At 43.3% G+C, this 16,437-nt stretch overlaps 1 protein-coding gene across 2 annotated transcripts in view; it reads right to left on the bottom strand.

Annotated features, from left to right (window-relative positions):
- LOC131821951 (transmembrane 9 superfamily member 2-like) overlaps positions 1-16,437 on the bottom strand; it is an 86,767-nt gene that overhangs the window by 39,436 nt on the left and 30,894 nt on the right. For both annotated transcript variants that reach the window (XM_059158326.1, XM_059158327.1), the window contains exon 7: positions 12,129-12,240. In XM_059158326.1, the coding sequence (XP_059014309.1) occupies positions 12,129-12,240 (112 nt within the window). The remainder of the gene's footprint in view (positions 1-12,128; positions 12,241-16,437) is intronic.

Here is a 16,437-nt window from a genome sequence, read left to right as displayed (position 1 = left end):
ACAGGCAGACAGAATGGCAGGCAGAGGCAGAGGGAGAAGCAGGCTCCCTGCCGAGCAAGGAGCCCGATGCGGGACTCGATCCCAGGATGCTGGGATCATGACCTGAGCCGAAGGCAGCTGCTTAACCAACTGAGCCACCCAGGCGTCCCTGGTTTGAAACTTTTTATTTGACAGAGAGAGAGCACAAGCAGGGGGAGCAGCAGGCAGAAGGAGAGGGATAAGCAGGCTCCCCGCTGAGCAGGGAGCAGGATGCGGGGCTCGATCCCAGGACCCCGGGATCATGACCTGAGCCAAAAGCAGCCGCGAAACTGACAAAGCCACCCAGATGTCCGTTAAAACTTTTTTTTTTAAACAGTATTTTTTTTCTAGGTAATCTCTCAGCCCAATGTGGGGCTCAAACTCACAAGCCCAAGACTGAGAATAGCATGCCCTACCGACTGAGCCGTCCCTGGTTTGCAACTTGACCGAAATTGATCAGCATTTCAGAGACTCCTGTCTTCATGTGGAAATATGAGCTACCAATGCACAGTATTCTCATCTTCATCTGCCTCCATGGCAATCACATTTATAGTGATTATACTCATTGGCACATGCATCTGACAAGCTGATATATGTACTGAATTACATGTTATTTTATTAGAAGTTATTTTCTTTTTGTTTATTTGATATTATAGCTAGGCTGTTATACTGATGTTTATTGAAACTACGTGTATAGACAGGTTCCATCATTTAGTATCTATAAATATGAATTCACAGTAGTAAAGGGAGACCACAAAAACATTTGATATTAAAACAGGACATCAGGGGCACCTAAGTGGCTCAGTCAGTTGAGCATGTCCGACTCTTGGTGTCAGGTTGGGTCATGATCTCAGAGCTGGGGGACTGAGCCCCCACATGGATCTCCAAGCTCAGCACGGGGTCTGTTTGCCCCTCTCCCACCCCATCACTCACACCAGTGCTGTCTCTCTCAAATAAATAAAATCTTTTAAATAAATAAAAGAGGACATCAATGTGATAGGGTTGAGAACTACTGATCCGTTGTCAAGCCTCGCTTTTATTATGGGGAAACTAGAGTCCAGACAGGCAAATAAACCTCCTCAAAGTCCCAGGATGAGTTTGAGGCAAGAGAATGCCAAAATACCAAAATATTCCATTTCTCAATTCAGTTAGTGGCCCATGCTGCCTACAAATCAAGAATATATTTTGGAGGGGGTGCCTGGGTGGCAGTGTCGGTTAGGAATATATTTTGGAGGAAAAAAAGCAAAGCTAATAAGTAAATTAATGAATTAATTAAACCAAAAAAAAAGGAAAGAAAAGAAAAAAATGCTATAAATGTGGCCAGGGTCCCAGGTTAGCCCACAAATAAAGCTTATATAATTCACATAAATAGCTAAAAGTACTGGGATTAGAATGAAACAAAAAAAAAATTTGATTGGTGGTATAAAAACAGTAAGTTTCTGAAATAAAAGTACTGGGAATAAAAACACCTTAGCCTAGCACTCAAAGCCATTCAAAATCTGACCCATGTCTATCTTTCTGACCTTTCTACCAATACTATATAAACACTTAAAAGTCTAGAGTGTTAGACTGAATCTTTTTGGCCATTACAAACCAGCACCTAAATGCACTTAATGTCCTTTGATGATCGGATAAGCAACACTTTGTTTCAACTGGATGTTTGTTTGCTGTTCTCCGCATACACCATGCACAATCTTATCCGAAAAGCCTTACCCCACCTCCTCTCCAAATTTGTAAAATCTGGGTCTCTTAATTCAGTCCATTGGCCTTCCCACAATGCCTTGTACACCTCTGTCCCTTTCATCCAAATCACATGCAGCGTCCTTTGAAGCCCAGCTCAAGGCCCCTATCTTATAGTGTCCTCTTGGACAATTCACCCAAAATAATTCTTTTTTTTTAAAGATTTTATTTATTTACTTGACAGACAGAGATCACAAGTAGGCAGAGAGGCAGAGAGAGAGGAGGAAGCAGGCTCCCTGCTGAGGAGAGAGCCCAATGTGGGGCTTGATCCCAGGACCCTGGGATTATGACCTGAGCCGAAAGCAGAGGCTTTAACCCACTGAGCCACCCAGGCGCCCCGCCCACAATAATTCTTTACCATTTTAAGGTCACACCGTGTAGTTGAGAGGCTGTGTTAACAGCGTGGACTCTCTACTCTAGTCAAACTAGTTTTGATTTATTAGCCTTTACAGCCATGACCTTGGGCAAGTGACTTTCCCTCTGTGAGTCTCAGTTTTATTTTCTATAAAATGGAGATTTAAAATAGTACCTGCTTTCAGAGGACTATTGTGAGAAATGAAGTTAGACTAAGTACTTCAAAAAATCCCCATGCCAGGCATACAATAGGCACTTGATAAATATTTGTCATCTAAATGGATGAATGAAAGGTCTTCGCTCTGATGTTAACTTTATGACCCATCCTTCAATGACTTCTGAACAAATTTGTTATATAAACTCCCAACCTTATACCCCTTTGGGAACATGAGTCATTTTCCGAAAACATAAAGTACACAAGATGTTTAATTTAATAACCAAAACCACAGAATTTTTTTAACTAAAAATTGTATTGTCAGGGCATCTGGGTGGCTCGGTGGGTTAAAGCCTCTGCCTTCAGTTCAGGTCATGATCTCAGGGTCCTGGGATCGAGCCCCGCATCGGGCTCTCTGCTCAGCAGGGAGCCTGCTTCCCCCTCTCTTTCTGCCTGCCTCTCTGTCTACTTGTGATCTCTGTTTGTCAAATAAATAAATAAAATCTTTAAAAATAAATAAATAAAATAAAAATTGTATTGTCTCTGGACCTTTCTGTAGCCAGTAGCTGCCTAAGCAGGGGCTTAGGCCCACAGTCTCAGCCGATGACCATGGGCTCTGCTTCCAAACAACAGCTTGCAGGTGGCTGTACAGGAGATACAAGGAGGTCTAAGGCGATAGAGGGAGGCCAGGAGGAGGGGGGCCACAAGCCAGGTGGCCGAGGAGCCCCAGCTGCTGCATGGCTTGACATATGCATGAAGTTTGGCTTCCTGTCCATGTCCCCCGGCCCCACCTCTGTGTCCGGATTGTGCGTGCCCCTCCCCCGCTGATCCTGAGAAGGACTCTGTGTGCCAGAGGTACATTAAAGGCTTCCACCGTATGTACGAGGGTGAGACGGTGTGGTTTGCCCAACCAAGGGCCTGGAATCAATCCATGTCACAGGACCTGGTGGGATCTTCTGTACTGGGAGTGAGAAGCAGCAAAAAGAGGGAAAACAGGGGTGCCTGGGTGGCTCAGTGGGTTAAAGCCTCAGCCTTCAGCTCAGGTCATGGTCCCAGGGTCCTGGGATCCAGCCCCACATCGGGCTCTCTGCTCAGCGTGAATCTGCTTCCCCCTCTCTCTCTGCCTGCCTCTCTGCCTACTTGTGATTTCTATCTGTCAAATAAATAAATAAATCTTTTAAAAATATATATTAAAAAAAAAAAAGAGGAAAAACATGCAGAAGCATGGACCAAAGGGGTAACTCCCAGGAAATGGGGAGGGTTAGATCTTTGCCAAGATGACAGCAACTTGTCACCTGTGGCTACTGAGCACCAGAAATGTGGCTGGTCCGAAGGGAGATGAGCTTTAAGTATAACATATACGCTGGATTTCAAAGACTTGGTACAAGATAAAAGAACACAAGGTATTGCTTTACCAAAACAAGTGCTAAACAAATATGGCATTCTAGTTAATAACTGTGTCTCTCACAGGGGTATAGGTTACAGACACTACATGTATGCTAGGGTTGAACAAATAAGTCAACACACGGTAGACGATAGGCCAGAGTCAGAGAATGACCAATGAGCGAGGGGAAAGGGCTAGCCGGAACCCCACAGTACTAGGTTAGGTCTGAGTTACTGGTATGAGCTCATATTCACTTATTTCCTTATCCACTCACTTATTTTTCTATTTTCCCATTTGCAATTAGCAAGTCGTCTGTGGTCATCATACTTTGCTACTGTGAGAGTGACCAGTTCCCCAGTACTCATTCACCTCCAATTTTAACACCCACTGATAACATTGACCTGAATCGATTATTGGACTGGAGGGTGAAAAATAGTGGTTTCTGAATTTAAATTCAATTTCCACTTCAAATAGTCATGACCACCGAAGCATTTCAAAAAATGATGATGTCAGCCCAGCGAGTTGACAAAATCCTGCACAAGCCATAGTGCACTTTTATATTACAGTTACCAGCGTGGGAAGCTTTGCTTATTTGCACTGAAAGTTCAAGCTGTGTTAGGAGTTCAATAAGATTTTGTGAGCTACTCCAAGATGCAACAACCACGTACACTTGGGAAAACCGAAGTGACATTCACTATGCAACATAAATTGTGTTCCAGAAGAGGGCGCCTGGGGGGCTCAGGTCATGATCGCAGGCTCCTGGGATGGAGCCCCACATCTGGCTCCCTGCTTGGCAGAGAGCCTGCTTCTCCCTCTCCCACTCCCCCTGTTTGTGTTTCCTCTCTCGTTGTGTCTCTCTCTGTCAAATAAATAAATAAAATCTTTTTTAAAAAATCATACTCCAGAAGAGGACTCCAGAGCCAAGTGTAGATATAAAATGCTGGGTTAGACTCAGTCAAAAGGTCACTTTACTAGGAGACTTTTTTTTTTAATAAAGATTTTATTTATTTAAGAAGGGGCGCCTGGGTGGCTCAATGGGTTAAGCTTCTGCCTTCGGCTCACGTCATGATCTCAGGATGCTGGGATCAAGACCCGCATCAGGCTCTCTGCTCAGCAGGGAGCCTGCTTCCCCCTCTGTCACTGCCTGCCTCTCTGCCTACTTGTGATCTCTGTCAAATAAATAAAATCTTTTAAAAAAGACAGAGAGAGTGCGAGGGGTGAGGGGTGTAGGGCAGAGTGACGAGGAAGACACAGGCTCCCCACTGAGCAGGGAGCCCGATGCGGGACTCGATCCTAGGACCCTGGGATCATGACCTGAGTCAAAGGCAGACGCTTAGCTGACAGAGCCACCCAGGCACCCTAGGGGACTTTTAAGTATTTTACTGATGGGCTTTGTGAAGCTAGAGAGCAGCGTTTTCCAAACTTGTTTGACTAGTGTCCTAGGGAATGCGCTTTGGAAAATGCTGATGTATATCACTGTCACTGGGTTTTCAAAAAAATCATTTTTCAACTAAAGACAATAAAATGAACGGCAGAAGAGTTATACAACACCACTCCTCTTGACAACCCTCCCCCACCTACAACAGCAACATTCTGGTGTTCAGACCAAGAATATGGTGGCTCCACGTGCTCTCTGCACGCATGAGCCATTGTCATGTGAGATACTTAGGAATCACGGGCTCCTGTATCCTCAAGAAGGAAGAAGAAACATTGCGTGTCTACTACGGCTAGGCCCCGTGCTAAACGTTTTATGTGAGCTCACATATCTTGGATAGTAATCACTGGAGATGATGATTTTATGCCCATTTTACAGATTAGGAAAAATAGGCACAAAGTACCCCGCCCAAGTTCACACAGCTAGTAAATGTCAGAGCCAGAATTCAAATCAGACATGTCTGGTTCTTTCCATTGTGCCACTTCTTGAAGCCAAGGGCCTTCTAAGCACCCTAAATGAGCTTCAACAGGAGAGGGAGAGAATTCCCCAGAAGCTCTGGGCTTCCAGGATAGAGGCCTGTTAAGAAACAAGGGATTGAGAATGTTTATAGCAGCAATGTCCACAATAGCCAAAATAGGGAAAGAACTTAGATGTTCCATCACAGATGAATGGATAAAGAAGATGTGATACACACACACACACACACACACACACACACACACACACACGATGGAATACTATGCAGCCATCAAAAGAAATGAAATCTTGACATTTGCGACGACGTGGATGGAACTAGAGGGTATCATGCTTAGCGAAGTAAGTCAATCGGAGAAAGACAATTATCATATGATCTCCCTGATATGAGGAAGTGGAGATGCAACATGGGGGGTTTGGGGGGTAGGAAAAGAATAAATGAAACAAGATGGGATTGGGAGGGAGACAAACCATAAGAGACTCTTAATCTCCCAAGACAAACTGAGGGTGGCTTGGGGGGACGCAGGGGGAGGGAGAGGGTGGTGGGGTTATGGACATTGGGGAGGGTATGTGCTATGGTGAGTGCTGTAAAGTGTGTAAACCTGGCGATTCACAGACCTGTACCCCTGGGGCTAATAATACATTATATGTTTATTTTAAAAATTTAAAAATTAAAAAAAATTAAAAATGAGGGGTGCCTGGGTGCCTCAGTGGGTTAAAGCCTCTGACTCTGGCTCAGGTCATGATCCCAGGGTCCTGGGATCGAGCCCCACATCAGGCTCTCTGCTCAGCGGGGAGCCTGCTTCCTCCTCTCTCTCTGTCTGCCTCTCTGCCTACTTGTGATCTCTGTCTGTCAAATAAATAAATAAATAAATAAATAAATAAATGTTTTTTAAAAAAAGAAAAATGAAAAAAAAAAGAAACAAGGGGTTGAACCCTAACCCCAAATAAGGCAATTTCTCCATACTCCCCCCATTTGATATAGCTGCATCTGAACTTGTACTTCAGCTTTGGATAGCCACGGTTGCTTCCTGACGGCCAGATGTCATGTAGGCTCCTGATATAAATCTGGACTTCAATTTAGAAGCGTTCTCCCTTGGCTTTTACTGTAAACATAAGGCTTCCTACATTTATTTTTTTTAAGTAGGCTCTGTGCCCAGCATGGTGCTTGAACTCATGTCCCTGAGATTAAGAGTCACCTGCTCTACTGAGTGAGCCAACCAGGCGCCTCCCTTCTACATTTAAATTTTTAACAGTTGATGAATAAGAGATAAATATGTAGAAGGGCTTCCGTTCTTTGATCAATTTCTGACAGTAACTTAGACACTTAGTAATATTCTTGATCACCGGGGAAAGTTTATTTTAACTTCTTGAGTGTATTTCATCCCTTCCCCCAGATTACACTTCTGCATTTCATCCCAAGATCAGGCAGCTGACTGGACTATACTTATCGGACTAGTAAAATGCCTGTTTTGTTTTTTTTTTAACCAATTGTATTTTGGGTGAACTGCAGGATGTGGGATCAAGTAATCTTGACCTCTAGCTGGATGATCTAAAGTACACACACACGCAGGTGCACACGCGCACACACACACATACACACACACATTTCTAATGCAAAAGCTTCTCATTTTCTTCGCAGTAACTCTGTGGACAGAAACATAACTGACCTTTAACGTTGAAGGGCAGAATAATAGAGTAGAAAAGTTGTGACTCTGGAGGCCAGGCAGATCTGAGTTTGAATATCACTTCCACCTCCTACCAGCTATGATCCTGAGAAAATTACTTCACCTCGCTGGGCATCAGGATCCTCATTTAAAAAATGGATATAACCACATAGGTGATCTAGAGGGACAAAAGCAAGCCATCCCCAACCTGGAATTGCTTTCAGAATGGGATTAGGAAAAATCATGTTCTGATGGCTGTCAGGCATCTTTGGAAATGATACAAACTGAGCACAATTTGTAAATATTTGAAAAAATTTGAGACTTAATCCCAAATAATATGATTAGGGTTTGGTCTCAAGAAAGCACATCAATGGGGCGCCTGGGTGGCTCAGTGGGTTGAGCCTCTGCCTTCGGCTCAGGTCATGATCCCAGGGGCCTGGGATCGAGTCCCGCATGGGGCTCTCTGCTCAGCAGGGAGCCTGCTTCTCCTCATCTCTCTATCTGTCTGTCTCTCTGCCTATTTGTGATCTCTCTCTCTCTGTCAAATAAATAAATAAAATCTTTAAAAAAAAAAAAAGAAAGCACATCAAAAGCTTTAAGAAATAAGCCTTTTATACAAAATTAAGTATAATCAAAGCAGAATCAAAAATATGAGATACAGGGCACCTGGGTGGCTCAGTGGGTTAAAGCCCCTGCCTTCAGCTCAGGTCATGATCTCAGGGTCCTGGGATCGAGTCCCACATTGGGCTCTCTGCTCAGCAGGGAGCCTGCTTCCCCCTCTCTCTCTGCCTGCCTCTCTGTCTACTTGTGATCTCTCTCTGTCAAATAAATAAATAAAATCTTATATGAGATATAGGGTGCCTGGGTGGCTCAGAGGGTTAAAGCCCCTGCCTTCAGCTCAGGTCATGATCTCAGGGTCCTGGGATCGAGTCCCACATTGGGCTCTCTGCTCAGCAGCAGGCCTGCTTCCCCCTCTCTCTGCCTGCCTCTCTGCCTGCTCGTGATCTCTCTCTCTCTCTCTCTCTCTCTCTCTCTCTGTGTGAAATAAATAAATAAATAAATTTTTAAAAAGATGAGATATACATATGATCTCCCTGATATGAGGAAGTTGAGAGGCAACATGGAGGTTTGGGGGTAGGAAAGGAATAAATGAAACAAGACAGGCTCGAGAGGCAGACAAACCATAAGAGACTCTCAATCTCACAAAACAAACTGAGAGTTATGGGGGTGGAGGGTAGGGAGAGGGGGGTGGGGTTATGGACATTGGGGAGGGTATGTGCTATGGTGAGTGCTGTGAAGTGTGTAAACCTGGCGATTCACAGACCTGTACCCCTGGGGCTAATAATACATTATATGTTAATAAAAAATATAATAAAAAACATATATGAGATATAGTCTTTAAAACAAAACTAAAAACAGGGGCGCCTGGGTGGCTCAGTGGGTTAAAGCCTCTGCCTTCAGCTCAGGTCATGATCCCAGGGTCCTGGGATCGAGCCCTGCATTGGGCTCTCTGCTCAGCGGGGAGCCTGCTTCCCCCTCTCTCTTTGCTTGCCTCTCTGCCTATTGGTGATTTCTGTCTGTCAAATAAATAAATAAAATCTTTAAAAAAAAAAAAACTAAAAACAGAAATACATGGATCTGTATAGTCATAAAAGGTTTTCCCTATAAAAGGAGAGCCCCAAAGTTAATCTTTTGGTGAAGCACCTCTAATACTGCCCAGGGCTGAGTCCCTAACTCATGAATATGAACATTTGGTCCATGGGCAAGCAGAGCACTAGAGTGCCATGAATATCATCTTTCAATACCTTATTTCCCTTTGCTCTGGGGTCCTATGCTCACCATGAAACTTTCTATTCATTCTATTCTGTTTCTATTCGCTTTTTCACATATCATTATAACAGGCAGATGTGCTAACCAGCTCACATGAATGGTGTGGTCTGCTAGGCACTTTTATTTCTCCTTGTAAATTAATAAGTTGGTATTCTGATTTATACATTGGACCCTTAGGAGTTTGGTTAGTATGAATCAATCTTCCTTTGACATACTCACAGAATTAAAATTCTGAAGAAAGATTTTTTAAAATTGACAAAAACCTAATGTTGCTGCATATGTGAGGAAACAGCAGATCCTCAGGCCCAGCAACTTGTCTGGACAAAAATTTGGCAATGTGTTATCAAAATATGTACATCCTTTTATCTAAATAAGCCTACTGCTAAGAATTTAACTTTAGGAGGTAATCATACAAGAAAACAAATAAGAATGTATTGTTTATAGTAATTAGAAATTAGACATTTGAGTCATTTTTATCAATAGTACACTAAGGAAATCAACGATGTCCTACACATTGTGTGTATGTAGTAGGGGGTATCTTGGCAGCCCAGTCGGTTAAGCGTTCAACTCTTGATTTTGGCTCAGGTCACGATTTCAGGGACATGGGACCAAGTCCCACATGGGGCTCTGCGCTCAGCATGGAGTCTGCTTGACTCTTTCTCCTTCTCTTTCTGCCCCTCCCCACCCTCCCCTCTCTAAAATAAAAATAAGTCTAAAAAACTTTTAAAAATGGAGTGCCCAGGGGCGCCTGGGTGGCTCAGTGGGTTAAAGCCTCTCCCTTCAGCTCAGGTCATGATCTCAGGATCCTGGGATCGAGCCCCGCATCGGGCTCTCTGCTTAGCGGGGAGCCTGCTTCCTCCTCTCTCTCTGCCTGCCTCTCTGCCTGCTTGTAATCTCTGTCTATCAAATAAATAAATAAAATCTTTTTTTTTAAAAAATGGAGTACCTGGGTGGCTCAGTTGGTTAAGCATCTACCTTTGGCTAAGGCTGTGATCTCAGTGTCCTGGGATCAAGCCCTGAGTCAGGCTCCCTGCTTAGCAGGGGGTCTGTTCCTCCCTCTGCCTCTGCCCCTTCTCATGCTTCCTCACCACCCTCTCTCAAATAAATAAATAAAATCTTTTTAAAATTTTAAAAATAGGGATGCCTGGGTGGCTCGGTCTGTTTAGCAGCTGCCTTCGGCTCAGGTCATGATCCTAGGGTTCTGGGATCAAGCCCCGCATCAGGCTCTCTGCTCAGTGGGGAGCCTGCTTCTCTCTCAGCCTCTGCCTACTTTTGCTCTCTCTCTGACAAATAAGTAAATGAAATCTTTAAAAAATTTTAAATAAATGTGCCAGGCAGTAAATAAAAAGAAGGCTGTGACTCTATATTTATTGATATGGAAAGATGTCCATGATAAACACGGAGTGAAAATAGCATGTGTTGTATCTCATTTCTACAAAGTCACATATTTTTTTGGTACCACAGGCAGTGTTTCCCTTGAATATGTTACAGAACATTATAATCCATGAGTTCTGCCATTGTCTATGAAATGCCACGTATCATAATCATCTTCTGAAAAATCACAGTGCTTTCAAACATAATGACTACTCTCGATGCCATTGTTTTAACATCATTTAACTCAACTTTATCTGAAGTAAACTCGTCATAGAATCCCTTTTTCACATAACGCTTCTGAAAATACAAAGCAAAAATAAATAAAATAGGGGCACCTGGGTGGCTCAGTGGGTTAAAGCCTCTGCCTTCAGCTCAGGTCATGGTCTCAGGGTCCTGGGATCGAGCCCCACATCGGGCTCTCTGCTCATTGGGGAGCCTGCTTCCTCCTCTCTCTCTCTCTCTCTGCCTGCCTCTCTGCCTACTTATGATCTCTGTCTGTCGGATAAATAAATAAAATCTTTAAAAATAAATAAATTAGGGGCACCTGGGTGGCTCAGTGGGTTAAGGCCTCTGTCTTCGGCTCAGGTCATGATCCCAGGGTCCTGAGATCGAGCCCCACGTTGGGCCGCTCTGCTCAGCGGGGAGCCTGCTTCCCTTCCTCTCTTTCTGCCTGCCTCTCTGCCTGCTTGTGATCTCTGTCTGTCAAATAAATAAATAAATAAATTTTAAGAAAAAAAAATTTTTAATAAATAAATATTAATTAATTAATTAATTTAAAAAATATGAAGCAACGAATTTCCAGAAAAATCTTTGGGAAACATGGGCATCACAGTGCTGACAAATTATTCACTAGAATGTTAATAGTCAGTCTGTATGTCTATCCACCTGCCCCCAAATACAGACCACTTCATAAAAACAGCCACTTACAAAAGACAAATGAGAGATGTAAAAACAATAATGAGTGCCATATGTTGGGGACCTACTGTGTCATGCTAAGGTCTTTATATATTCTGAAAATGAGGATGAAATAACATGTGAAAAAACATTTGAGCCTGAGGTCAAATGACTTACCTAAGCTCACACCACTAGCAACCGGCCAAGCCTCAACTTGAACCACAGGTCAGTCTGAGCCCAATTAAGGATGTGCTTTTCAGGGTGTCTGGGTGGCTCAGTCGGTTAAGCATCTGACTCTTGATTTTGGCTCCGGTCATGATCTCAGGGTTGTGGGACTGAGCCCTGCATCAGGCTCTGGGGCTTTGCATGGGAGTCTGCTTGACATTCTCTCTCCCTTTGCCCCTGGACCCTCTTTCTTTCTCTCAAATATATTTTTTAAAAAATTTGAAGGACTCTCTTTTCACTACATGATACTCTGTCCTTTAAGGTTCCACTGGAGCAGCCCGACAGCCTGCCGACCCCAAGTGAGACTCCTCTGATTTTCCAAGTACTTCTTTCAAACCTCCACTTAAAATAAGAGAAAGTAAGTTATCTGACACAGTACCTGAAAGGGAGATTTAATACAGAATTCCTTTCACCATTGTCCTCTGACTAGTTTTAATATAAAGAACTTACCTGCTTTCCTGGGCTCTTAGCTGTGTTATAAAAAAACTTGATGGAAATTAAGGCTTTACTATTAATGAACATATAGTATTTATATATTTGATTTGGAACAAAAGTAAGATGATGGCATGGAACGCTTACTTCAAATCTCACGGAGTAAGTATAGGTTACATTCATCTTATCTGTATCTTCTCCAGGAATTTCCATAGGGGGTCCACTGCAAGTCAGGTGGTTTTCATCTGAATGCTTATAGCTAAGAAAAGGGGGGGGGGGAGGGAAAACCGCTGCTGTAAATTTCCGAGTCATGGTAATTCAGGCATGTAAGAATAGCAGACAGAAGAAATACGCCTTCCATTATATTTCATATTTAACACTCTTTATGGCTTAAAATACTTCTGTTTCTAAATGTCCCTAACACTCAAATGAGAGTCAATATCCTGCCCAAAATGCAATACAGCTTTTCCGTAGCTCACTTTATTCCACTTCGCTTTAATGAAAGCCCTACATTAGCACCTGTTTTCATGAACTAACGGGAAGAAATGCGAAGAAGATTTTCACTTTTACAAAAAATCGAAAAGAGGATTCAGCATCACTTTTGCAGGAAGCCATCCTAAACGCGGCTCGCAGTCCCGAAGCGAGAATGGCGCCACCCAGCGACTTTCCTGGGAACTACACAGCATGTTGACCTGAAGCCGTCAATGCTCTGAACTGTGTCTGTGAGCATCTGCGCTTGACCTTGCTTTACTTTGTGCATCCATTAGCAAGCTGTGTCTTAAGGCATTAGAAAAGCCTATGTGAGGTGATCTGGGGGGTCTGGGAAGGCTCACAAATTTTTCCATATAAATTAATGACAATTCCGTCTTCACTTCGGCATTTCAGCTTCCAAATACTTTTAGAGGAATGCTCTACTTCAGACAGCAGGGGAAAACATATCCCTAAGAACCTTCTCACAGTTCTTCTCATGAGCCTTGCTGGCTCAGTCAGTAGAGCGTGCAACTCTTGATCTCAGAGCTGTAAGCTCAAGCCCCATGTTAGATGTAGAGATTATTTAAAAATAAAATCTCAAAAAAAAAAAAAAGGAATCTTCTCTTTGGCTGTACACAGATTTTTTTTAAGTCCTTCTATTAGCAAATGGCTTTATTTCTCATCTCTCACCTTATCCCTCCCAATATGTTAAACAACCTAGCTTGTAATCTTAGCTGTAGGCTTAGAAAACCAAACAGAGGGCGCCTGGGTGGCTCAGTGGGTTAAAGCCTCTGCCTTCGGCTCAGGTCATGATCTCAGGGTCCTGGAATCGAGTCCTGCATCGGGCTCTCTGCTCAGCAGGGAGCCTGCTTCCTCCTCTCTCTGCCTGCCTCTCTGCCTACTTGTGATCTGTCTCTGTCAAAGAAATAAATAAAATTTTAAAAATTAAAAAAAAAAAAGAAAAGAAAAGAAAACCAAACAGAAATCATATTTATAGGCAGCCAGGGATCTGAGGGCCTACTGTGTATAAAATGCTACGATTAGTGATGAAAGGTCAGGAGGACATAATCGATGCACACAGGACTGATGCACTGAACAGGACTGATGAAAATGACCAGCGCCTAGTCAGGAACAAAGAGACTGTAATATTACTTGAAAAGTAAAAGCGGAATAAAGGGGAGAGAGAAAAATTGAAAGGAGAAACAGTGGTTCTTCCCTTTTGAATTATTTACTCAACATACAACTTATCCCTTGGCTTCTGTGTAAAGGAGAATATGCAACCCTTATGGGATGGTTATTTCTACATGTATATGCACAATAAAAACATTCACTCACAATTGCAGGAGTGACTGACGTGGCCCTCTTGCTATTCATTTTTGTAACCCTAATGTCTGGCAATATGATGTGCCCTTACTAAGTGTCTGTAGGCTGAATTCTATTTATAGCCAAAATGTAGGAGCACCTGCATGGCTTAGTCAATTAAGAAGCTGCCTTGGGCTCGGGTCATGATCACAGGGTTCTGGGATCGAGCCCCACATCAGGTTTGCCGCTCAGTGGGAAGCCTGCTTCTCCCTCTCCCACTCTGCGTGCTTAAGTTCCCTCTCTCGCTGTGCCTCTCTCTGTCAAATAAATAAATAATCTTTAAAAAAAAATAAGGCCAAAATGTATTTTTAAAAAGCTATGAATTAGGGCGCCTAGGTGGCTCAGTCGGTTAAGTGTCTGACTCTTGATCGTGGCTCAGATCTTGATCTCAGAGTGGTGAGTTCAAGCCCCACACTGGGCTCCACACTCGGCCCAGAGCCTACTTTTAAAAAATTTAAAAATTAAAAGTAAAATAAAACAGCTATGAATTAAAGAAATGATCACTGTTAAGGCTACCGATTAAAACTTCACATCTACAGAAAAACATTCCATCACCGAATGACAACACATATCAAGGTTTACTGTTTAAGTGCGGGCCTTGAACCCAGCATAGGAAATACCTGAATTTCATGTGAGAGAGATCATGCACCAAAAAGTGTATTAAGATCTCCAACCAGGGGCGCCTGGGTGGCTCAGTGGGTTAAGCCGCTGCCTTCGGCTCGGGTCATGATCTCAGGGTCCTGGGATTGAGTCCCGCATGGGGCTCTCTGCTCAGCGGGGAGCCTGCTTCCTCCTCTCTCTCTCTCTGCCTGCCTCTCCGACTACTTGTGATTTCTCTCTGTCAAATAAATAAATAAAATCTTAAAAAAAAAAAATCTCCAACCAATGTAAAAGGCCTATTTTAAACCACTGGCCTTACATACGGGTTGCATAAGGCCTTCTAGGTCTTTTGAAAACTTGGGCCTTTAAGTGAGATCAGAAGCCACTGGAAGATTCTGAGCGGAGGACTGACAGGAGCTGAATGCTCTGTACAGAATGCTGCTCGCTGTATGGGGAACAGACTGCTGGACGACAAGGATGGCACCAGGGAGACTGGCGAGAGTGTTGCCACCAGTCAGGTGAGATGTAACGATGTCTTGGACCAGATGATAGAGGTGGAGGTGATGAGAAAGATGTCCTGAATATATCTTAAAAACACGGTACCATGGTCTGCCAAAGGATTGGAATACATACAGGGTAGGAGTGAAAAATTGTAAAGAGGAGTCAAGGAGGCTGCCAGTAGTGTGGGGGCCTGAGCAACTGGAAGGACGTAGCTTCCATTTGCTGAGATGGACAAGACAACAGGAAAAACAGGCTGGAGGGAAGATTACAAATTCATGTTTGGTCCCACTAAATTTGCCAGGGCACCTGGGTGGCTCATGGAGCTCAGCGTCTGACTTTGGCTCCGGTCATGATCTCAGGGTCTTGGGATCGAGCTCTGGGCAGGGAAGCCCGCTTCTCCCTCTTCCCCTTCCCCTTCTTCCACCACTCGTGCGCTCTCTCTCTCTCTCTCTTTCTCAAATAAATCTTCTTACAAAATTTCGAATGCTTACTAGACATCCATGTGGTCATGTCAATTGGACAACTAGATATACAAGTTTACAGGTCTAAGGGTCATTGTTGGATTTAATACCAAGAGATAGGATAAGATTACCAATGTGGAAGTATATATAAGGAAGAAAAAAGTTCAAAGACTCAGTCCTGGGGCCCTCCAATATGAAGATGTTGGAGAAATGAGGAAGACTGATACACAACCAGTGAGACAGGAGACAATCAGTGAAGTATGGTCATTCAAAAGCCAAATGAAGTCAATAATTTTAATAAAAAGAAATGATCAACTATGGTAACCAACAGGGAAATTAGCTGGGTACAATCCCTAATAAAAAACACAAGACTGTAGGTCTAGAATACCGTGAGGCCTAACTCACTTTGTATGACCTTGAGCAGACTGCCTAATTGTAAAAAAAATGATTTGCAGCACAGTCCTTGTTCTCAAGGGGCCCACATAAATGACCTTTACAATGATTAGATAAAAGTTTCATTGCATGCATACATGAACTGTTACTATGTGCAATGTTGAATAAATATGTCTAAAAAATATTTTCTTGGCTTTTTTACTCTGAGTCTGACAATAGGAGATATAACTGTAAAGCATTAAGCTTGATTTTCATACAGCTGATGGGACTAGCTTCCTGGGTGAGCCCTACCTATGTCTGTGTTTACTACCTAATGACTGTACGTTAACTACCTAATGACTATGTTTACTACCTAATGACTTCAAATATGAGCAGCCATCCTGAGTTAGACCTCACAGTCCAGCCTCCTAACATTCTGTTGAAGTGACATACACCAAAAAAAGCATCGGTGATTGCCCTTGACAAGGATTAGTATTTCCTGTTAATTTAAAAACAATTTCAAAAGAAGATCCTTTTGGGTACCTGGGTGACTCCATTGGTTGAGCAACTGCCTTCAGCTCAGGTCATCATCCCAGAGTCCCGGGACTGAGGCCCACATCAGGCTCCAGTTCCACATCTGGCTACCAGCTCCATGGGGAGTCTGCTTCTTGCTCTGACCTTCTCCCCTC

This window comes from Mustela lutreola, chromosome X (assembly GCF_030435805.1).
Source record: "Mustela lutreola isolate mMusLut2 chromosome X, mMusLut2.pri, whole genome shotgun sequence".
NCBI lineage: Eukaryota > Metazoa > Chordata > Mammalia > Carnivora > Mustelidae > Mustela > Mustela lutreola.
The sequence above is the reverse complement of the archived record's forward strand: the minus strand, read 5'-3'. Positions and strand labels throughout refer to the sequence as shown.